The sequence below is a fragment of the Hyperoodon ampullatus genome (assembly GCF_949752795.1).
Source record: "Hyperoodon ampullatus genome assembly, chromosome: 5".
Classification (NCBI taxonomy): domain Eukaryota; kingdom Metazoa; phylum Chordata; class Mammalia; order Artiodactyla; family Ziphiidae; genus Hyperoodon; species Hyperoodon ampullatus.
The window spans coordinates 61,358,630-61,383,269 of NC_136918.1; the positions used below are offsets into that span (position 1 = coordinate 61,358,630).

Consider the following 24,640-nt stretch of genomic DNA (forward strand, 5'->3'; position numbering starts at 1 on the left):
TCTTCCCAACACCTTTGCTTTCACTGTTACTTCTCTCACATACCTTGTTCTTAATCACCTATTCCTCCTTTTATCTCACTAGCCTTTGAATGTACAGTAGAAGCCCTTAACTCCAGGTAACTAATTCACAGGATTAGAGGAGGCTCTTCTCCTCTCTGTAAATGGGTTCCTTCCCCACCACACTTCAGGGCTGAAGGCTCCTGGCACAAAAAATTGAACCTCCAATCCATCTGTGTATACTTACTGACCTATATGCTCAGTCAGTAGAGACAAATAGTTTATTCTAAAAATTGTTTATGCAATTACACTTGCTGTTTTTATTATGAAATTTAATCAAATGTTATATAAACTAATGAGATATGAGAGTAAAAAAAGAGTTGTTTCTATGAAAATTAATATGAGTGGTTTGGAAAAGCTTCATAATGGTTGGTAGCTTAAAGAAAAATTGCAGTCAAATTAGGTGAAAAACAAGGCCAAGAAAAATATTTTTCAAATCTAGACATATTTTACATTGAGTGACCTTACCATGCACGTGTCTTTAAGTTCTTGCACCACTCAACAAAGCTAAAACTGGAATCTGAATGATGCGCTATGGCTTAACAGACAAAGGTGAGCTCCAACAAACAACAGATCCACACACAAAGCAAAAACCTTGACCCTGCGTCAAGAGAGAATTAAAGGAAAGTAGATTTATGTGTTTTAAGATGTTTATGCATCACTTATTTTTCCCAGCTGTAACTGACTCTACTGATTAACCTGTCCCAGTTGCCTTGTCTAAGAGGCATTCATTAGAAATATCTTGATTACATCATGAGGCCTCTTCTTTCCTTGCTTTGCTGTCTCCTTGAGAAATTTAATTTCCAACCAGAGCTTCAGTTTAGCCTTTAAAAAAATAACCACCACATCTGCAAGCTCTTCACAGAAGGGTCCAAGATTCATTCATCATCAAATCTTCACCTTCTGCTGCCCTCACTGCATTGTGCCTTGCACACAGTAACTACTTCAAAAATTATTGAGATTTAAAGCATAATGAAAATGTTAGTCCATAAGTTACAAACCAAGAATTAGAAATCTGGTTGAAATTGGTATATTACAAGAAAACTCCTCTGTTTTGAAGTCATAATTTACCCCCTCTCAACAATTAAAGGAAAGAAATTCAATCGCTAATTATAATCAGAAAACTATCAGTTTTAACTGGGTAGCTGAAGCTAATTTTAAAAATCAACTATAGTTTTCCAGAAATGTACAAACAAATTTAGGTGGACAATGACAAGTACCACTACAGCTTTCAATTTTATCTAAATGAAGGCTAAAGTTTTGCTAATCTCTTGAATCCTGTGGGTTTATTCTCTCTGAAGCAATTTCCTCTAAGCTAGATAGGACAGATATGATTATCTCTTCCATTTGACAAATGAGAGAATTAATGGTTCCTGACTTACCCTTGATCTTATAGATAGTTTGTGACTTAAATGGGATTTGTATCCAGGCGTTAGGCATCTTGAGTCACCTTTTAATTTTTCCTAAGCTCCTTCATAATTGGGCAGGAAAATCAGGAACTAAATAGTGAAAAGCCAAACTTTTCTAACCACAATTATCACTCCTCTTTTTATCAAGTTGTCTAGGATTATGCCTTTAGAGTTCAGTCCTTTAACACATTTTCCCCACAAAATTCTTGGGAGGAATAATAAGTTAATAATTCATTCTTTAACATCTTTCTATTAATTAATATATCCAATTTGCTTTCCTTTGATTAAGTAATTACCTGAGGAAAAGGAAAGGAAAGTAATGGGCATTTTGAGAAAGAATTTGTTTCTTTTTTTTTGCATTTTTAAAACTTGAGGTTTCTTGTCCCATTTCTTTTCAAACCCTCATCCTGATCTTCTGTTGAAGATGGAGCCATCTTTGGCTTCCAGGCATCATTCTCCATCTAAGATCGACAATGTGCTTACTAAAAAGAAACCTAATGTTAATTGAAACTGTTTTTTGCTTCATTTTTTTTCTTGCCATTTACATTTTGCCTATACCTGTTTGTGACTATCATTCTGTCCCTAGTCCATGAATGTTTTTCTCATGCTTTCAACAGGGAACTCTCATCATCATAATACAATACCTAGTCACACATCGCCTTTTTTCTGGCATTCCTTTAATCCAACTCTTCCCCATCTCATAAGCCTAAATTTACTTATCACTTGTGCTAGAATAACAAATACATCACACAAGCCAAAACTTAATTAACATATTTTCTGAAATTATGTGATGTTGAATGAAAAATTCTGCTAACGCACATAAAAATTAGTATAACTATTCAGACTACGAAGTTGTTTATACACTTTGCTTCAGAAATAGCATTCCTGGGAATTTATCCTTAAAAAATATAATTAGCAGATGTAAAAACAAACAAAAAACCATATACAGCATTTATAAAATATTCAGTTAATTATTTTTTTAAAAAGCTATCCAAATGTCCAAATATAGGAGACCAGCTAAGTACGTTACATCATTGAATAGGATAGATAGGTAGACATTTAAAAGTATAATGATTAAGACTATATAGGAAACCAAAATATTATAAATGTAGTGGTAATTAAAAAGCATTATATAAAACAATATGCTGTTTTATAATTTTAATTAAATAAAATATAACTATGCCGATCAGAAATAGATGGTAATACGCAAAAGTGGAAATAGTTGCTGTGCTAAATGAAGGAGTTGTTAGTGAAAATTTTTTTCAGAAATTATTATTGTCGCTTTGTTTTGTTTGCTTGACTTTTAGTTTTATTGATATTTTAAATTAATAAACAATGTTAATTTCATGTAAATAATTGAGGTTTAATTGACATATAATATTATATTAGGTTCAAGTGTACAACATGATTTTATATTTATATATACTGTGAAATGATCACTGCAATAAGTCTAATTATCATCCATCACCATACAAAGTTACAAACTTTTTTTCTTCGTTTGATGAGAACGTTTAAGATTTATTTCCTTTGTGATTTTCAAATAAATAAAACAATATTGACTACAGTCATCATACTGTACATTATATCCCCATGACTTATTTATTTTATAACTGCAAGTTTGTACCTCTTCATCCTCTTTACTCATTTGCCCCACCTGCCACCCACTTCTGCTCTGGCAGCTACAAATCTGTTCTCTATATCATGAGTTTGGGTGTTTTTTCTGTTTTGTTTGTTCATTTGTTTTATTTCTTAGAGTCCACGTGTAAGTGAAATCACGTGATATTTGTCTTTCTCTGTCTGGTTTATTTCACTTAGCCTAATACCCTCAATGTCCATCAATGTTGTCACAAATGGCAAGATTTCATTCTTTGTTAGGGCTTAGTAGTATTCCATTGTATATTATACCACATCTTCTTTATCCATTCGTCTATCAATGAACACTTAGATTATTTTCATATCTCGGCTATTATAAATAATACTGCAAATATAGTGGGGTTGCAGAGATATTTTGAGTTAATGTTTTTATTTCCTTTGGACAAATATCCATGAGTAGAATTGCTGGATCATATGGTAGTTCTATTTTTAACTTTTTGAGGAACCTCCAAACTGTTTTCCATAGTGGCTGCACCAATTTACATTCCACCAACAGTACACAAGTGTCCCTTTTCTCCACATCCTCCTTTGTTGTCTTTTTGATAAAGCCATTCTAACAGGCGTAAGATGGTATCTTATTGTGATTTTGATGTGCACTTCTCTGATGATTAGTGATGTTCAGCATCTTTTCATGTGCTTGTTGCCCATCTGTATGTCTTCTTTGGAAAAGTGTCTGTTCTGGTCCTCTGCCCATTTTTTAATTGGATTTTCTTCTGCCCTTGATTTGTATGAGTTCCTTATATATTTTCAATATTAACCTCTTATCATATATGTGATTGGCAAATACTTTTTCCCATTCCATAGGTTGCCTTTTTCTTTTGTTGATGGTCTCCTTTACTGGGCAGAAACTTTTTAGTTTGATGTAGTTCCACTTGTTTATTTTTGCTTATGTTGCCTTTGCTTTTGGAGTCATACCCAAAAAATCACCACCAAGACCAATGTCACTTATGTTTTCTTCTAGAAGGTTTATGGTTTCGGGTCTTACATGCGAATCTTTAATCCATTTTGACCTAATTCCTGTATATGGTGTAAGATAGTGATCTAGTTTCATACTTTTGTGTGTTGCTGTCCAATTTTCCCAACACCATTACTTAAGAAACTGTTTTTCCCCATTGTGTATCCTTAGTCCTTTGTCACAAATTAATTGATCATATATGCATGGGTTTATGTCTGAGGTCTCTATTCTGTTCCATTGATCTATGTATCTGTTTATATGCCAATACCATACTGCTTTGATTACTATAGCTTTGCAATATAGTTTGAAATCAGGGATCATGGTGCCTCCAGCTTTGTTCTTGTTTCTCCAGATTGCTTTGGCTATATCGGATCTTTTGTAGTCTATACAAATTTTACAATTGCTCTATTTCTGTAAAAAGTGCCATGGAATTTTGATAGGGACTGCAATGAATCTGTAGATAGCTTTGGGTAATACAGACATTTTAACAATGTTAAATGTTAACATCGTTAACATTTTTATCTTTTATCTTTATTTTTTATCTACTTTTATCTTTTTATCTTTTTGGTTAAATTTATTTGTAGGAATTCAGTGCAACTGTAAATGGTACTATTTTCTTAATTTCTCTTTCTGATAACTCATTTTAGAGTATAGAAATGCAACCAATATTTGTATACTGATTTTGTTCCCTATAACTTAGCTGGATTTGTTTATTAGTTCTAACAGTTTTTTTTGGTAGAGTCTTCAGGGTTTTCTACATATAAAATCATGTCATCCAAAAATAGTGACACTTTTACCTCTTCCTTTCCAGTATGGATGCCTTTTATTTCCTTTTCTAACCTAATTGCTGTGACTAGGACTTCCAACATTATGTTGAGTAAAAGTGGAAAGAGTGGGCACACTTCTCTTGTTCTGGATTTTAGAGCTGAAAGCTTTTCACCTTTCAGTATGATGTTAGCTGTGGGCTTGTCATGTATATGTTTAGGAACGTTCCCTCTATACCTACTTTATTGAGAGTGATTTTTTTAACCATAAATGTGTTTTGAATTTTGTCAAATGCTTTTTCTGCATCTATTGAGATGATCATATGATTTTTATCCTTCATTTTGTATCATGTTGATTGATTTGCAGATGCTGAATCATCCTTGCATCCCTGGAATAAATCCCACTTGATCATGATGTATGATCCTTTTTATGTATTGTTGAATTCAGTTTGCTAGTATTTTGTTGAAGATGTTTACATCTATGTTCATCAGGCATATTGGCCTATAATTTTCCTTCTTTGTGGTGTCCCTGTCCATTTTAGGTATCAGAGTAATGCTGGCCTTGTAAAATGAGTTTGGAAACACTTCCTCCTATTCAATTTTTTCAAAGAATTTGAGAAGGATAGGTATTAAATCTTTTTTGAATGTTTGGTAGAATTCATCAGTGAAACTGCCTAGTCCTGGACTTTGTTTTTTGAAAGGTTTTTTATTACTGCTTCATTCTCCATACTAGTAATCAATCTATTCAGATCTTCTATTTCTTCATGATTCAGTCTTGGAAGATTGTATGTTTCTAGGAATTTATCCATTTCTTCTAGGTTGTCCATTTTAATGCCATATAGTTGCTTGTAGTAGTTTCTTATGATCCTTTGTTTATTGTGGTATCATTTGTAATTTCTCCTCTTTCATTTCTGATTTTATTTATTTTGGTCCTATTTTTTTTTCTTAGTGAGTCTAGCTAAAGGTTTGTCAATTTTGTTTATCTTTTCGAAGAAACAGCTTTTCGTTTTACTGATTTTTTTTAAATTGTCTTTTTAGTTTCTGTTCAATTTATTTCTGCTCTAATCTTTATTATGTCCTTCCTTCTACTAACTTTGGGCTTCACTTGTTTTTCTTTTTCTAGTTCCTTTAGGTATAAAGTTGTTCGTTTATTTGAGATTTTTGTTAGCTGAGGTAGGTCTGTATCACTATGAACTTCCCTCTTAGAACTGCTTTTGCTGCATTACATAGATTTTAGTATGTTGTATTTCCATATTCATTTGTCTTAAGGTATTTTTTTTTAATTTCTCCTTTGATTTCTTCATTGACCTATTGGTTGTTCAGTAGCATATTGTTTAATCTCCACATATTTATGATTTTTTGCAGTTTTCTCCTTGTAATTGGTTTCTGCTTTCATATTATTATGGTTGGAAAAATGCTTGAAATGATCTTCTTAAATCTATTGAGACTTGTTTTGTGGCCTAAAATATAATCTATCCTAAAGAGTATTCCATGTACATTTGAGAAGAATATGCACTTTGCTGCTTTTGGATGAAATGTTCTCTATACATCTATTAAATTCATCTGGTCTAATGTGTCATTTAAGGCAAATGTTTCCTTATAGATTTTCAGCCTGGATGATCTATCCATCAATATAAGGGGGTATTAAAGTCCTCTATTCTTATTGTATTGCTGTCTATTTTGCCCTTTAGGTTTGTTAATATTTACTTTGAATATTTAGGTGCTTTGATTTTATGTGTATAAATATTTACATATGTTATATCTTCTTATTCAATTGACCCCTTTATCATTATGCATTGCCCATCTTTGTCTTTCAGTACAGCCTTTCTTTTAAACTCTATTTTGTCTGATGTAATTATAGCTACCCCAGCTTTCTTTTAGTTTCCATTTGCATAAAACATCTTTTTCCATCTGTTCACTTTGAGTCTGTGTGTCCTTACATCTGAAATGAGTCTCTTGTAGGCAGCATTTAGACGGATCTCTTTTTGTTTTTTAATCATTCAGACACTTTGTGCTTTGATTGGAGCATGTGGTCCATTTATATTTAAAGTAATTATTGATAGTTATGTACTTATTGCCATTTTGTTAACTGTTTTCTATTTTGAAGCTCCTCTCTGTTTTGCTCTTCTTCTTTTGCTCTGTTCCTTTGTAGTTGGATGACTTTCTTTAGTGTTATGCTAAGATTCCTTTCTAATTGCTTTTTTGTGTACAGGTTTTTTTCTTTGAGGCTCACATATGACAGCCTGTGCTTGTGTGTGTGTGTGTGTGTGTGTGTGTGTGTATACTGAGATATATATCTATATATATCTATCAGTCTTTCATAAGTTGATAGCAAGTTTGAACATATTCTAAAACTCCACATTTTTCCTCTCTTCCAACATACTTTGTTTTTGATGTCACATTTCACTGTATATCCCTTAACTAATTATTGTAGTTATTGTTATTGTTACAACTTTTCTCTTTTAAACTTCATACTAGCTTTATATGATTAATCTACTACCTTTACTATATATTTACCTTTACCAGTGAGAATTTTACTTTCACATGTTTTCTTGTTATGAATTAGTGCCCTTTCTTTTCAGCTTAAAGAATCCCCTTTAAAATTTCTTGTAAGGTCAGTTTAGTGATGATTAACTCCTTTAGCTTTGCTTGTCTGAAAAACTCTTGTCTCTCCTTCAATTCTGGATGATAAATTTGCTGGGTAAGGTATCTGCTTGGAAGATTTTTTATTTCAGCACTTTAAATATATCATGCTACTCTCTTCTGGCCTGCAAAGTTTCTGCTGAAAAATCTGCTGATAGTCTTATGGGGGTTTCCTTGGATATAGTAAGTATTTTTATCTTTATCATTAACTTATGGTATCTTAATTATAATGTGTCTTGGTGTGGATTTCTTTGGTTTCATCTTATTTGGAACTCTCTGTGATTTCTAGACCAGCACGCCTCTTTCCTTCCCCAGGTTAAGGAAGTTTTCAACCATTATTTTTTTCAAATAAGTTTTCTGCCCCTTTTCTCTCTCTCTCATCTCCTTCTCCGACCCCTATAATGCAAATGTTATTCCACTTGATGCTGTCCCATAGGTCCATTAGGCTATCTTCAATTTTTAAATTTCTTTCTTTTTGGGGGAGGGTGCTGCTCTGTTTAAGTGAGTTCCACTGCCCTGTCTTCCAGGTTGCTGTTCTGTTCTTTGCTTCATCTAGTCAGCTGTTGAAGCCCTCTAGTGTTATTTTTTCAGTTCGGTTGTTGTTTTCTTCAGTTTTGTGACTTCTGTTTGGTACTTCCTTACATTTTCTGTCTCCTTGTTGAAGTTCTCACTGTGTTCATCCATTCTAACCCTCAGTTTGGTGAGCATTTTTATGACCAGTACTTTGAACTCTTTATCAGGTAGATTACTTATCTCCATTTCAGTCCTTTTTCTGAGGTTTTATCTTATTCTTTCTTTTGGAACATATTCCTCTGTTTCCTCATTTTGCTTGACCCTGTGTTGGTTTTTATGTATTAGGTGCAACAACTACCTTTCCCAGTCTTAAGGATTGGCCTTGTATAGGAGATGAACCTTTCTAGCTCAACCTTGTCCTAGCTCTTGGCTTTCTCTCAAACATTTTGATTGTCTGAGCAGCCTAATTTATTCTTGATAGGTCCCATTTGTTGAGCATGTGTGAAAAGGAGAAGTCTCAGTTAGCCTGTTGGAAGCCAGACACTCAGGCAGCATTTTTTAAAGTATGCCAACATATACAGTCTTATGAATGGTACCTCATTTGTAAGCCCTGCTGGCCTCCAGACCAGGTGATCTGGAAGTGTCCCATGGGTTACAGTTGCAAAAACTGGGGCTCTAGATGAGTGTATACATTCCTTTCTGGGACGTACTAGTGAGCTGTAGTGAGGCCAAGGGAGAACGCAAAGATGGCTCCTCCAGACTCATTCCTGAGAGCTCCTCTGTAGCCTCCAGATGTGTGGCAAACATGAAGCCTGACCCACAAGCTGACGCTCTGGGACAAGTAAACAGGACTTTTTCACAGGCAGACTTGGGGTGTGTTTCAGTCTGATGTCTGTGCAGTGCCCGTAGCCTGCCAAGAACTGTCTCTCCAATTGTTTCAGTCCTGTGGGGCTCAGAAATGCAAGCTCCAGCTACCAGAGCCAGGCAATCAAGGATCGTTTCCTGTGTGAATCACGTTTGCCTACAGCTTTAGCGAGGCAGCAGGGGAGTGCAGGGTCAAGGCATGCCCACCAGCTTTATCGAGGCAGTGAGAGAGCACAGGGTTGGGGAGCATCCACTGTTTTTTGCAAGGGAGTGGGAGAGCACAGGCATGGGGCACACCCTCAGGCTTTAGTGGGGAAGCTGGAGAGGGCTGTGATTGCACGTGCCTGTGGTGCTAGCAAGGTAGAGGGAGAGTGCAAAAAGAGAGAGCTGGGGGTCAGGCCCCTGACCCTAATGCTTTAAGATTAGCAAATGAACCTCCTTCACATTCAGCCTACAAGCTTTTCAAGCTGTTGCTTTTGCGTTGGGTCCCTGGGAACATTAGTTTGCACACAAGCCCTTTAAGAGCAGAATCTCAGTTCCCTAAAGCCCTTTGGGTCTCCTGGATGTAAGCCCCATTGGTTTTCACAGCCAGACGTTTGGGGGGCTCTTCTCTCCGGTGCAGGTCCCAGGGGTTAGGGTGCCTGATGTGGTGCATGAGCACTTCATTTCTCAGGGAAAAGCTCTGTATTTGTGAGATCCCTAGATTGGGGCTCTCTGTGCAGAGAGTGGGGTTTCTGGTGAGAATGTATCTCTCCCTCTCCTACCTGTCTCGATGTGGCTCTTTTATCCTTTGTTGTGGAGGAGCTGTTCAGCTAGTTTTCAGGTCTTTTTCAGAGGGACTTGTTCCATATGTGTGTCCATGGGAGGAAGTGAATTCAGGATCTTCTACACAGCCATCTTGAACTTTCTCTCAAGACTGTGGAAGGATTATTTTAGATTCGTATACTTTGTCTTCAAGAAGGAAAGTCCAATGTATTATATGTACATGGGTGGGTGGTGAGGAGTGAAGGGCACAGTCAAAGGCAAGGATTCTGGGAAACTAAAGGCGATCATTAGGATGTTGGGTGCCAGGAGTTGGAGTTGAACTAGAGAATAGAATGAGAAGGAGCAGAATAACACGAGACAAATGTTTCTATTTCACAATTTTAATTTGAGCTGAACTTAATCCTGAGGTAACTCGATTCTTCTTATTTATTTGAAAATTTGCTCTACTTTATTTCTAGGTAAAAACATTGATAGTCCCTTTGTTTTTACTCAAAATGTTCCTGGAAACTAGAGCATAAAGAATGCTTATGAGGCAGGTTATGATTTCCTTTAGGAACAGTTCTGAAACTGAATATAGAATATCTGACCCAGGACTCAGCATTAGATACATCATAAATATGACCAGCCATGTCTCATGACGATTAAGAAATTACTATAGGGCTTCCCTGGTGGCACAGTAGTTGAGAGTCCGTCTGCTGATGCAGGGGACACGGGTTCGTGCCCTGGTCCGGGAAGATCCCACATGCCACAGAGCGGCTGGGCCCGTGAGCCATGGCCGTTGAGCCTGTGCTCCGCAGCGGGAGAGGCCACAACAGTGAGAGGCCCGCGTACCGCCAAAAAAAAAAAAAAAAAAAGAAAGAAAGAAATTACTATAAATACCTACAGATAACATATAAAATTAAAATACCAATTCTATAAAATGGTCATGGATAAACCAAACACCTCTTTAATACAAAGGACTCCAACAAACTATACGTTTAGAGGGGAACATTTAAAGATGTATGTTTCATTGGCCACTGATCTTTTCTGTGGTCCATCTGCTTATCTGAAGTGTCTGAGTTACTGAAGGCAGTGAGCTAGTGAAAAGCTGCCTGAACCAGGGAGCAGAAGATTTGGGAAGTTCGCTTCACTTCTGAGTCTCACTTACGGTCCCCTTCCATTCATTCTAACATTCTATGGAACAAAACTATTTTCTAAAATTAATATGTTAGCTATAATAAACATTAAGCAACAAATTCAAAATAATTTCTTGTGCCATCTTAGAATTTGGAAGACTTTAGGGTATCCTGGATGGTCCTGCTTTAGAAGGTTAAAGAAGTTTGAAATGATAATTTCTGTGTCTTTAGCTACACATCCGGTGGCAAGTAGAACCTTCTAAATCATTTCCTCCATTATCAGAGTGTGTTCACAAAGTATTTACCAGTGGTGCTGATGGTGTGGTTTCTGTTATTGAAAAGCATTTTACTTTTCATCTAATCATCTACTTTCCCCTTTACTCTCCTCTAACTCCTTAAATAGTTCAAAGTTACCCACGTGGCAGCTTAGAGACAGACCAAAGCAAGGCACCAAGACACATTGAGTGGGGTTTCAATTGCTTTGTTAAGCGTTTAGCCACAGGGTTACCTTGTTAATCTGCTAACAACTACCACCAGGTCATTAGCAAAATCTTGTAAAAAGGAGTTATAAAAACATCTCTCACAGAATCCTCAAAAAGACAGGATACCTTGAATGTAGCTTCCTTTACCCCTCGGAAACAGGCAGGTATAGATGGCATGCAGGAAGCCTGTGTGCTAATTAGGTGATAGCCAAAAGGCAGAGATAAAGAGTGAAGTTTCCTATAGAGAAAAAAAGATAGTTGATTTCAGCAATTTTCACATGAAAAGGTTAAAACTCGTTTATTAATACCGAAACGCCATTTAAAATTTTATTTACTTATTTTTAATTGAGTATAATTGACATACAGCATCATATTAGTTTCAGAGGTACAATATAATGATTTTATATATGCATTTATTTGAAATGAGCACTACAATGTCTAGTTAACATCCATCACCACACCTAGTTATATATTTTTAAAATATTATTTAAAATTCATCATCTTAAGTGTTGATTTCTCTTGCAAATTAAAAAAATATTGAATTCAATTTGTAAAGAGATTTAAATGAAAATTTTGCTCTAGGATCCTGAACATTATTAATTTAAAGTCATTTATTTTTATAAATTAGCTGTATCTCTTGACTATAATTTTCTTGCCTTCCCCTATTTGGAAAATGAACAAATTTTGTTAGAATGACAAATTTACTAAAACTGGAGAGACTACTAAGGTTCCCAAATGTTGCCTTAGCCCTTCTCAAATGTAAAATTTTGAATCTCTTTAATTTCTTCCTGTCTGTCTTAGGAATAAAACATTAAACTGGAGAAATTCCTCAAGATTTACAATTTTTAAATTTTACATACTATATTGTTAAATATATGGCATATAGAAATATAATTATATAATACTATTTTTTAAATGCTAGAAACAAAAATAAGATAGAACTTACAACAGAGCTAGCAAGACCAGAATGAATAGCTCATCTATTACAAGTTCTGCCCAAAGGCAATGTTATGTAAATTCAATTTATAGACGTTGAATAGCTTCCCCAATGTTGGCCTTTGAAAAGCTCTACACTGATATTTTCAAGAAACTAGCAGCACACTCCAACCTGAAAAAGTAATACTATGAAGACGCTGCCATTAGTGATTTTATGTACTTCTACATACCCTTCTTGAATTTGAAATAATGGATAAGTTCAGGTAATAATTTTTGTTCTCTTTCAAATTTTATGACTTCAGTATTGAGTTGTGTTTTATGACCTACATTTATTATATTCTGTAGAGTCAGCCAGCAGCTTTAGGCAAAGAATACCTTCGGAGTCTGAAATCAGACTTTGGGAAGAAATCAGAGGTTTAAAATGAGTAATCATGTATTCTGGAAGCATAGGAATTTTCCAAAGATTTTGAAAAACAACCAAATACTGCATACTGTGTAATATATGAGCAATAATTTCCCAATCCTCTAGACAACTTCTTTTTCTTCTGTGGCTAGGATAATTATCTATTCATGTATGGGCAAGGATTGTTGCTATAAAACTTAATTTCTTCCAGAGCAGTTTTGGTAGTTTTTTTTGGAGGAAGAGTTTGTTTAGCAAATTGTACACTGACAATGGTGAGGAATTTTTAGTTATGAGGAATTCTGACAAGGTCACAGGAATTATCCAGTCTCAGTTTCCAGTCTTTAGTTACATTGAAAGAGTGAAATTTAAACAGTGGTAAATCCAATAACAAGTAACGTTACGTAATATTTACATGACAGGACAAAACCTAAAACTTCAGACCTTTTTCTCTTTAAATTAGGTTCTCACGCTAATGGACCAGATATAATTTGTTTATATAACTTGCTTAAAAAGAATGAGAACCTGACTTCTATAGGAGAAAGAGATCGAAAGAGGATTCTGACCTGGGTTATAATCCTGTTGCGCTCCTATCTTTCTAGAAGGTCCTAGAGCTATCACAGTACTTTGATAAGCTTTGCTTTCTTTATTTACCAATATGTGGGCCAAATACTTAACCTGGCTGTGATGAACAGTAAATGAAAGCATTTAAAAAATATAACGTAAGTTATTTATTAGGGAAAAGCACATGCCAGGCACACTTAGTTTTTATGGTAGAATAAATGTCACAGGCTAGCTAGGTTGTAAATTTGGTTAGTTTTATGGCTTTTAACACGAAAAAATTTCTGCACCAGGGGCTGTCTTTAAGTTGTATTTGTGGCTAAACAGATCTACCCTCATTTTGAGTACTCACTGGCCATTATTGATAGTGATAACTAAAATCTGGTTGAAGTATCTTAAAAAGTATGCAGTATGTGATAAATTCCATGACATGACTGAGGCATTTGAGAAATAATTTACTTTTTTAGAATTTAGGTCAAGAGAAGCAAAATTATAATTTATGCATAACCTCAATTTTTTTCCCTCAAGTACATAGAAAGAACAAATGTACTATGGATTTTCTTTGAAGAGGTTTGTAGTTATTATGTTTGTTTTACTTGTTTTTACATAGGGAACCTTTGTTGGCCTTTAAAATGTAACTTAGCAGTGTAACTGATGTATTTTTGCCAACAATAAAACAAATACATATGACAAAATAAATGCATACTCATTTCAGCCTGTAAGATTTGTTTGAAAATTATTTTATTTGCAGCCAGGGGTAACATATGAGATCATTTCTTTCCCCTCTGCCAAAGACAAGCTGATTTCCCCAACCCACGTGTACAGTTGAGCAGTAAGTCTAGCATGCTAGCGCGCTCGAGTCTCCGGACCTGTGTCTTGCCATCTATGGGGACACACGCATCCGTGATAGTACACTGGATGGGGCAAGACTCAGTATGCAAGGCATCTCCGGTTCACAAGAAAATTGTGCTGACCATGTAGCTATCCCGTGTGCCTGCCGCTTCTGCCCACTGGACAGGGAAAGAAAGGGTGCTTGGTGGAGTGTACACAGCTGTTCCTATCCACTCTCTCCCACTTTATACACTGTACTCCTCTCCCCACGTGCGTTCTAAGGGCAGGATTACACACACACACATACACACACCCGTATCTCTCCCAGCCGTCACCCGAGACGCGTCTCCCGCTCACTCCGACCTCCAAGCCGCTGGCTCCGCGGCCTCTCCCCGCCACCTGCACTCCACGTGGGCGTACCCCGGCGCCAGCCGACCGCGCAACCCACGGAGCCCCTCGCCGGCCCCCGCGCTCGAGGGAAGGCGCGGCCCCGGGGTCGGACGGACAAAGCAGGCGTCCAATCGAGCCCGGCACTGCCTCCCCGAAGGGAGGGAGCGGCGGCTCTGACGGGCCCAATGAGCGGGGAGCCCGAGTGGGACTTCCTCCCGGAATCCCGTTGGCCAGAATAGCGGGGCCGTGGGTGACACGTAAGTTAGGTGGGAGGCGGCGGCGGCGGCCGAGGCTCCGCAGCCCCGTCAGTGACACCGGCCCGCCGTCCCCCAAACCCGGCCGGGGCAGCCGGCCCCCACCCAGCTACTCACCCCCGCGGGCCGCGCGCCGAGGCGCCGCCTGGTGCCCGGCTCCCTTTGTTGGGCGCGCGCCCCCTCCTTTTGGTGGCAACAAAGTCGCACAGTGGGAGCCGCCGCGAGGGGGCGGGGAGCGGCAGAGGCGGGACTCCGAGCGCCGCCGGGGGCAGCCGGGCCAAAAAGTGGGGAGGAGGGAACAAGGCAGGCGGCATCTGCGGACCGGCGCGAGGACAGCCCGCTCAGAAGTATGCGGAGGGCCCCCTCCCGGGCCCAGGCACTCGCGGAGAGCCAGCCTCGCCAAAGTTTGGCGGCGGCGGCTGCCCCGGCGGCGTCGATGGCTGCACGCCCCGCGGCGCGCGGAGGCTGAGCGGGCGCCACTTCCCCTCCGGCCCAGCTTTTGTGTCTCGCGTCTCCTCCTCATGCTGCGTCCGGCCACCTCCTGCGGCGGCCGCTGCTGAGGCGCCCGCTCGGGCCGAGGGGAGGAAGGGACGGCGGCGGCGAGGACGGCCGCGGCGCGGGGTCCCGACGGGACTATGGGAAACGGGATGTGCTCCCGAAAGCAGAAGCGGATCTTCCAGACGCTGCTGCTGCTGACCGTGGTGTTCGGCTTTCTCTATGGCGCGATGCTCTACTACGAGCTGCAGACACAGCTGCGGAAAGCCGAAGCGGTGGCACTCAAGTACCAGCAGCACCAGGAGTCCCTTTCCGCCCAGTTACAAGGTACGGTTAACGGGACGCGCGCGGCCGGTGGCCAACTTTGCCCCGCGCCTCCCGCCCCGGCTGGAAAAGTGGTTTTGATGAGCTGTTGGCACCGCGGGCACCACCTCTGACCTTCAGGGACATCAGAGGCAAGCCCCGCCGGACCCCGGAGTGTCAGAGATGACACATCCGCATCCTCCCGCTTCCTCCGGTGGTTACATTTGAAATTGGCAGCGCCAGCACAGGTCCCACTGGGCGATGGAAGGGCGGGTACACACTGAGTCTTTTACCCCAGCCCTTGTCAAAGGCCCAGCTGCAATCCGGGCAGGCAAACCAGGATCCCTGCCTCCGCTCCTGCCAGCCCATCCGGAGGGGCATGGTTTCCTGGTTTCTAGGCATTTGCTTTCCAGTTGACGTTGTCAGTAGCCTAAGAAATGGGGAGTTTGGCCGAGATTTCTCAAACTGCTGTTTCTTCAAGGGAAATTAAGCCATGACCCTGTGGTCCAAACTAATGGCCCAGTCGAATGGAGCCTAGACCTGCTAGTTGCAGATCTCTGTTAACTCAGTAGTGTGACTTTAGAGATGTTGGATGTGTTGGAAAAGTCCACGCTACTGTTCACCATCCTGCAGGTATGTTTTTGGAAAAAGAAAAAAAAAGTTTTATTAAACTGAGTAACTTTCAGTTTGTCCCGGAGAGGTGCAAGAGGAGAAACCAGGTTTTTCACTTTGCCAGACACGCAGCAAACACAACATGAGCAACACCTGCAGAAAGACGGAAAGCTCCTATCCTTCTATTTTAGAATCCCATTTAACGTAAATTTCAGGAACATAAATGATGCATGACTGCAAAGTAAGCACCATGTGGCCTTGTTAAGAGCAGAGTCATCTTTTACTTATTTTTTGAAAGCTTTTTCTTGTACTTGTGGTTAGTTTTCAACACTTATGCAGTCCTCTCCCCACCAAAAAAAAAAAATAGTAAAGGGCTCTGAGTAGTGAAATGTTGACAGTCCTTGCTGATCATGCAAATATAGCTTATTTCATATTACTAGGAAGATACAAGCTGCATGGATAGTTTCTGTCATTGTATATTTATACAAATATAAAACAGATACCTTTTCGTTGCTTTAGCTATTTTGAATGTTTTCTAGTAAAAAAAAAAAGTAAGATGAGAGAAAAGGATACACAGCTGATTCTTGGTCTTATTTGCTTTTCCCAACTTAGAAACAAAGGAAGTATTTTTAGCTTACTGAAGCTGTATAGCCACAGGCAATGAAAATACGTGAGCTGGGCTTTGTTCAAAAGGAAAATCTGTTTTTTGATTCAGTCTTACTTTAAAAAATTTTTTCTTTAAAACTTGTTGAAATGTACCCATGAGTTATTGTTGGTATGCAAAATATGGATATTTAGTTATTTACTTGTTTACTTAGAAGATACCAGAGGCAGTTAGACCAAGGGGAAAACTTGCCATCCAGTAGTACAGTGGCAGGACTGGATTTTCACACACGTGACTGGAAGGGTGTATATGGTGGATTATGTAAGGTTGGTGCCTTGTTCTCTTACTTCAGGAGACTCATGAGAGCAGGTGCTGTCACATTCAACAATACATCCTCAGCACTGAACAGTGCCTGACACTCAGGAGGGGTTCAATGTATATATTTATTCAGTCAACAAACAAATTTTAACTGTGGTGAGAAAACTAGTCCCAAGCACTTTTGTCTGCTTTCTCAGACTTCACTTCCTTGTCTGCTTTTTGAAAAAAAACAAGTAATAACTGAAGTATTTTGCCCAAGTAGCACATTTGCCTAAACTCCCAGTGTTGGAACTCACTGACTGAGGAGGCCCTGATTTCTGAGTCATGGCCTTTATTTGCAGTATTCCATTTAGAAAATCCATCTCAGTTTTTTTTCCCCTTTTATTTGCCTTCTTTTGGTGGTGGTAGTGGGGGAGAGGGGTGGTAAGTGTTAATACAAGACCATTAAAATACACAACATTTGCTTTGCTGCAGGAGATGAAAAAAAAAATGTTGTAACTAGTTTGAACGAGTGGCCTTACAGTCCATTTCTTAATTTAGTCTTTTGCCATTTCCTTTTGAATTGTGGTGCTGCACAGTTGCAGTATGATTATGTGTGAAGAATTATTTCCCAAGCAGGCTACGGTTTCTTCTTCTTCCTTTTTTTTTTTTTTTTTTTACAAGTCTTCTTTTTTCACAATTCTGTTCTGTAGCATTTATTTTAGATTTCACATCTGCAGGCCATTTAATGAAGATTTTCTGATGGTACGCAGCTTTTGCTTCCCTTTTCCAATGACAAATGACATTTTACTCAGCGGTGCTGTGTACACATATAGATTTGTTTTTAGGACATTAAACTCTCCATTCTAAAGACTTGTTTAGTTATGTGAGATCTCTTGACCTGACTTGGGTTAAAATCAGAGTTAATTATGAGTGGCCTTCTTTTTTTAAAAACTGCCTCTTGAAAAATGTTAAGTAATTTGGCCATGTAATCTGAAAGTATACATTTGTTAAATGAACATATTTAGGTCATCTTCAGTTTAATAATGGGTTGTCACCAGACATTATTCTGAAAGTAGGTTATGTCTAACTCCAAGTGTATTTTGGAGTAGAACAGTTCCATAAATAGGAAATGGCAGGGGTTACATGGGGAATGTTCCAGACTTTGGCAATGCTCCGTCCACTAAAAACAAATGTCTGTGTCTTCCAGCCTCTCTATCTTCCATCCATAGTGTTCCTTAATTTTATTGTGGAGTGGGGCAGAGGTTACCTCTGGTGGCAGAGGCAGTAGTAACAACCTTTGACCAGCTCAGTGTTCAGTTAACTTAAAATTTTTTTTTTTAAAAACTGCTTTTGGGACTTCCCTGGCGATCCAGTGGTTAAGTCTTGGAGCTTCCACTGCAGGGGGCGCGGGTTAGATCCCTGGTCAGGAAACTAAGATCCCATGTTCCTTGCCAAGCAGCCAAAAAAACAAACAAACAAACAAAAAAGCAAAAATGCTTTTGGGGCCATGCTCCATTTTCTGTGTCTATAAACAGTGGTTCTCAGCTTTGACTGCCCATTAGAATCACCTGGGGGCAGCTCCCAGTCCAATTAAGTCGCAATCTGTGGGGTGGAACCCACCTGGCAATCTCCCCAGGTGATTGCAATGTGCAGCGGAGGTCGAGAACCACAGCTCTGTAATCTTAAGACTGAGCTGATTCACACATTTACTTCACTGGCTTGGCTGCAAAGACATTTGAGGCCTTTTTCTTTTACCCCAAGCATGTGATTCAAATTCTAGCCCTGCAACTTTTTGTGTGATCTTGGGCCTCATTTTTCTTATTTATATAATGGAGATTAGAGTGACCTATTTTATAAAATACTGTGAGGATAAAATAATTAATACCTATGAAGCTCCTAGCACATAGTAGGCACCACTCATTCAACATTAGCTGTTGTTATCATAGCAGTCCCTGTTTGAGATATTTGATCATTTTCTCTTCCCAGGGTTGCCATGGGTAAAATTTTGAAATTGGCAGAATTGGTTTTTATAATTAACTCCTTTTTAGTTGTACCTAAATGAACATCAAAGAAAATAGGCAGACTGGAATAAATCCAAGTACTTTACTCTGGAGAAGGGACCCTCCCTGACAATTTAAATTTAGAATTCAAGTCTGGTTACTAATTAACTCTCTTTATATCATGTCAGATTAGGAGAGGGTGTGATTGCCAGAGGTAGGCAGTAACCTTGTGCAATAAGATCTGGGAGAGGGATGTAACTATTTAAATTTTGGGGGGGGCAAACAGTCCCTCATTCTTAAAACATTGTATTACATTATTGAAGTGCTCTTGGTCTTCCCAGTGATGACCAGAAACCATCAAGAAAGGGTTCATATGATGTCTTCTATGCTCCTATTCCAGATAAGTGTATTACAGTTATTTAAAACAAACACGTTTGGTGCTTCTAGGGTGACATGTTTATTCAAGTTAGTTGTCCTTTGCATTATGTTCCCCTGAGACATAGAATGGCCCATTTGCCTGAGCATGAAAACATATTGTATCTGGTTTCTTCTTTGTTTTCAACCTACCCTGAATTTGCTTTAAAAAAAAAAAAAAAAAAGTTCTCCTTCAGCTCAGGACCAGGCTTTTAAAAAATTCTTTCATCTCCAGTGCTAAGTGCTTGGCATATACTGTAGTAGGTGATCAATAAATATATAGGTCTATACCTATATATTCATTGGCTCTCTGCCAATGAATGTGCTTATATATGGTGAGCAGTGAAATGTAGTGGATGTGGGCTGAGGAGTCAGAGCTCTTGGATTTGATGTCTTGCTGTATATATATATATTTTTTACCAGCTGGGTGATCTTGGGTTACTTAACATCTCTGTGATTTGCTTTCATCATATGTAATAATCAGGATAATGGTGTTTATAATAGTTTGTCATAGGATCAATAGTGTTAGCGGGTGTACAGTGCTTAGAAGGGTGATACTTGCATTTTGGAATACTGGGGAACTTCATGTACAACAGAGTGGTTCACAGACCTCAGTAATTTAGCCCCACGGGTACAGGCAATGCGTAGTAGGGATACTCGTTTTCAAGTGCAAAGTTAGGACATACAAACATCAATTAGATGTTGTCTATTAAATGGACATTTTCACTGAAGTACATACATCGTGCAGTTAAAAGGTGAAATTTATCAAGCTGTTTTTGTTTAATTCTGTTCTATTTTAAAAATGGAACAGACATAAAAACTCTTTATGTAAAACCCTGCCTTAAGATTTATTTCCTGAATAAAAGATAAAAGCTTCTAGATAACTTTTGAAAATATGACTCAGTTAAACATTCTGTTAAATATATGTGACATGCACAAATATGTGTGATTCCACACATTGTACCTGCCTTAGTCGTCCCTGTAAATTGGAACTCGCCAATATTGGTTCACCAGGGAAGAGAATTGCTCAGTATCTGAGCCTTTTGTTTAAGTCTGAGGTAGAAGACCCAGGCATGTTATACAGTTCACTACATCCAAGTAGATTGGAAAACTTACCTTGACCTTTTAAAATGCCCTCCTGCCTTACCAAGACTGGGACACAAGACCAGGTTTTAGAGACTTAAGGAATGAGTGAATTGGAGTTTGAGAATGAGGACTGAAGCCGGGAGGACCAAAATGCAAATGATTTGAGAGAAACTAGAAGACGTGAGAGAGAGAGAAGGGGACTAACATCAGTTTATGGCATTTCAAAGCATTGGGGATGATTCTTGCCTGCATCTGCATGTCCTAAAAAGAAAGAAACAGGGACTAGTGAAGGGGGAGTGGGTTTGGCACCAGATACTGTTTGAATGCAACTCTGGTGTTTACCAATGGAGTGACCTTGAGCAGGCAGGCAACCCCTCTGAACTTCGCTTTCTTCCTAGTTCGCCGGGGATAGCAATGTCTATTTTGCACACTTGCATGCACTAGAAATAATACATCTAATGTGACTGGCACAAATCCCAGAGCGCATCACTATGACGTTTACTAGGTAACCAGGAATGCTGTTGCAGGATTAATATTGGGCTACTTTTTATTTTGCCCAATGTGTATTACATCTAGTAGGTAATAGAGTCATTATCCGTGGTCTAAATGTGGCTCTTTTCAGCGCCATATGCCCACCTTGGCTGAAACTTTTACTTGATTAAAGACACTCTCACTCTGTCTTTTCTACCATATTGACCCTTTTTTGGTAAGAAAGGACTTGAGAACGCCTTGCACGGTAGCAGCTAAGAGTTGCTGTGTTTTTCATTTTGACAAATAAGTGTTCTTATTTTATCACTGAGGACAAAATGTTTTTGCTACTTTTGCCAGTCAGTGGTTTATGGGTTTTGTAGCTTTGTTTGGAAGTGAAAGGTACGTATAACTTTACTGTAAAATAAAAATGGCCAACTGTATTTTTTCTTTCGAGCCATTCTTATTTGAAACGAATTTATTTTGATAGAAATTTGAAAATTTCCTTGAAAGAATTAAATTATGTTAAATACATACCATTTATTGAGTGTCTGCCACATTCAGGTGCTGGGCTTAAGCACTTACATGCATTTTCTCACTTAACCCTGACTGAGCACTTTGGTGTGAAGGAGTAGTCTGTGGCTCTGAGGGGTAAATTAAGTTGCCAGCGTCAAGGTCGAATCTAGTGAATGAATCTGCACTTGGAACCCCAATGTGATTTCCTAGCCTGTGTTCTTTCCACAGTACTCCATTGCCCTCAAAATTATTTTAGTGTCTCTGTGACAATATTAAAGGTTTTGAGAAAGTGGGTTAGGTGGGTCATGTGAGGATTCAAGATAAAATTTAGAATCAGAAGTAACAGGTGTGATTATTTGATGCAGCATTTCCAGAGTGTAGGACATTTGGTGCTGTTGAAAAAGGTGATTTTAGTTGATACTGGAGTTGATTTTAGGTGATCTGCAGATGCTGCATAAAATAACATCAAATCACATGAGAAACTTCTGCCCTTTTGAATTCCCTTTCAGTGTTTCCTTGACAAGTCAAGGAGAAACTCTCAGTTTGATACTAGAGCCTCTCTCCTAGATATAGTTGCTCATTTGTTTTCAGAGAGCAGACTTCAGGCAGCCAACAGCCTGACAGCTAGACTTTAATAATTGTTTTGTTGTTTTATTGTATTTAAATTTTACGGTTACTACCCATTAATGGCAAGTTGAGTCAGATTTTTCATTTACAAAGTAGTAGTGTAGTTTCCTTTTTAGAAGTTTATGTTAGGGTAAAAAGTGAGCATTTGGCCACCCATTGTACCTATACAGGTTTTGCATGTATAACATAAGAACTCGTGTTATGAGTACCTGCATGTCTGACGTTCAGGAACGCATCACTTGGTGATACAGACACTGAATTTTACAGTTAAGAAAACAATCCTGAAGAGGATGAATCACTTAGCATATGTCTCAAGCTAAGCCCAGAGCCTACATACGCTGATTTCCAGAACAGCGAAGCACTCCTCACTGCGCTCGGCTGCGTCTGCAGACCGGCAGCACCCTCCTCTTGGTCTGAGCAGCATGGGTGTTGCTATTTTTAAACAATGCTATGTATTTCTGAATGGCACACTTGTGTTCTTTATTTTTATTGGCCTGTGGGTGCTTTTCCAGAGGACATGCCAGCCATTGCCCTACACTAATAAGGCTCACTAAATAGGCTCATAGCCTGGAGGGACATGGGCATGAAATAAATTGCTCGTTATAATAGTATGACATTTAAAAAAATATTGCTTTAGCTATTTTTCACATATAAAATGTCACAATATGATACGTAGTGAATAGAAAAGTGAAAGATGTGCTGTCTTCTGAAGGATGAGGCATTTTAGAACATTTGAATGACACCATGTCCTTTCCTTTGAGAGTAAGTGAACTTAAGAAAAATATATAATCATTTTAGGAGAGTCAAACATTCTATTTCCCATTTCACCTCTCATTTAAAGCCCTTCTTTAAGTGGAATTTTTGTAAAAAAAAAAATTCTACAAATCAAGGTATGTAAGAGAACTTTGACATTGCTTGTATGCTCTATACAATAGCTATGATACTATAAAATAAGTATTCTAAGTGTAGATTAATATTGGGCAGCTGATAAATTGCTTGATTGGTTAGTGTAGAAGTTTATCAAGTTTTACGTTAGTGAGATTTAATATTGTAAATCTATGCTTCCTACTGCAATAATCTCTCAACCTATTAACAAACATTTAGAGGTAATTTTTAAAAAGACATTATATCCTTTTTAAAGGTTTGATTCTGTAAAACATGTTAAATAGTACTGATGTCAAACATCACTTTTATTAGAAGATGAAAAATATATCCTCTTTACTAGATAGGTGAGTATCGGCTCAAAATCCAGAAGTCATCTAAGTTTTATCTGGGTGTGGGTATGGCTCCTTGGATGTAGTTCCTCAAGTACAACTTCTCAAGTTTAGTTCCTCTTCATTGGTAGATCTGTGAAACTAAACCTCAACATAAGCAACATACAACAGTGGGGCAGGCATATGATACCTACATATTCCTATTCAAAATAGCAGAAAGTGCAAGGTGTGTAGGAGTTGCTGGTCCATGAAAATTCTGAAATCCAGTTAGGCAAATGTTCCTCAACTAGGTCCAGGCCTGGGAATAATTCTCCATGGTTCTTGATTCTAGCCTATGGACTACGGAGTCATCCTCCCTTTTTTCATGAAAGGTAGCGTGTGTTGGCAGCTGAGTTTTCTCAGTCTGCTTCCTGCCTGTAGAATTTTGGGGATCTATGGCCTTTTTTCATTTAGGACCATCTCCATTCCTTCCAGTCCAAACTGGCAGTGTATCTGCTGGTAAAATCCTCTCAAAATTTTTGTGGGTCTCCTGTGAAACTTGTTGAGGTTTACTCTGTTAGACAAAAAACCACACCCATCTTGGAGATGATTCCTTCTCTACCTTGAGTTTCTGCAGAGGCAAGGGAGAGACAATGCCCTTTAACTTACCAAAGGCCTGTTGAGAGTATCTGTGAGTCACACCCTTAAAGTTGTAGGAGATCCTGTGGTCTGATTGAATAGTACTCTGAGATGCCACGTTTCCCAGGGCTTACCAAAAGGATTTCAGAAGCTACACCGTTGATCTCATTTTAGACCATGTTTTCTCAGACAGTTCCCTAGAAATGATCTTTGCTTGGAAACTGTTTCTTAACTTTAGCATTGTTTGCTGTCTAGAGAGACTGAGGATTTTCAAAACCTTCAGGTCCTGCCTCCTTTTTTGTATGGTAGTCCCTGTCCCGATTTATATTCTCGTAGTTTGCTATAAACAGCAAGGAGGAACCAGGTAGCATCTTCAGTACTTTGCTGGGAAAGCTCCTCAACTAAATCACCCAGTTCATTTGGCACTTTTTAAACGTCTCATATAAATGCATGGGTCTGCAGGTCACGTAAGTACACATAAGTAGTTTATGTGTACTACTAACACATAAACCTTTTGCCACTATGTAATTTCTAGTTTCCAGTAAGATTTTCCTCACCTTCATTCATGCCCTTAATAGAAATCTCTTCAAAGTTCAAAATTCTGTGAACAATGTGTCCAAGGCACTTTACACTGTCACTGGCACTCTTCTTAGGCCCACTACATGGTTCCAAAGCCTCTACAACCTTTTAGGTTTTTGTCATGGCAGCACCCCACTTCTAAAATCTGGATTAGTTATCCTGCTGCATAGCAAATTACCCCCAAACTGAATCGGCTTAGAATGACAAATATT

At 38.7% G+C, this 24,640-nt stretch overlaps 1 protein-coding gene across 2 annotated transcripts in view; it reads left to right on the forward strand.

Annotated features, from left to right (window-relative positions):
- Positions 1–15,227: 15,227 nt before the first annotated feature.
- The window catches only part of GOLIM4 (golgi integral membrane protein 4), a gene marked incomplete at its 5' end in the record, with an annotated part of 75,358 nt that continues 65,945 nt past the window's right edge, over positions 15,228–24,640 (forward strand). For both annotated transcript variants that reach the window (XM_079704210.1, XM_079704211.1), the window contains one exon: positions 15,228–15,414. In XM_079704210.1, the coding sequence (XP_079560336.1) occupies positions 15,228–15,414 (187 nt within the window). The remainder of the gene's footprint in view (positions 15,415–24,640) is intronic.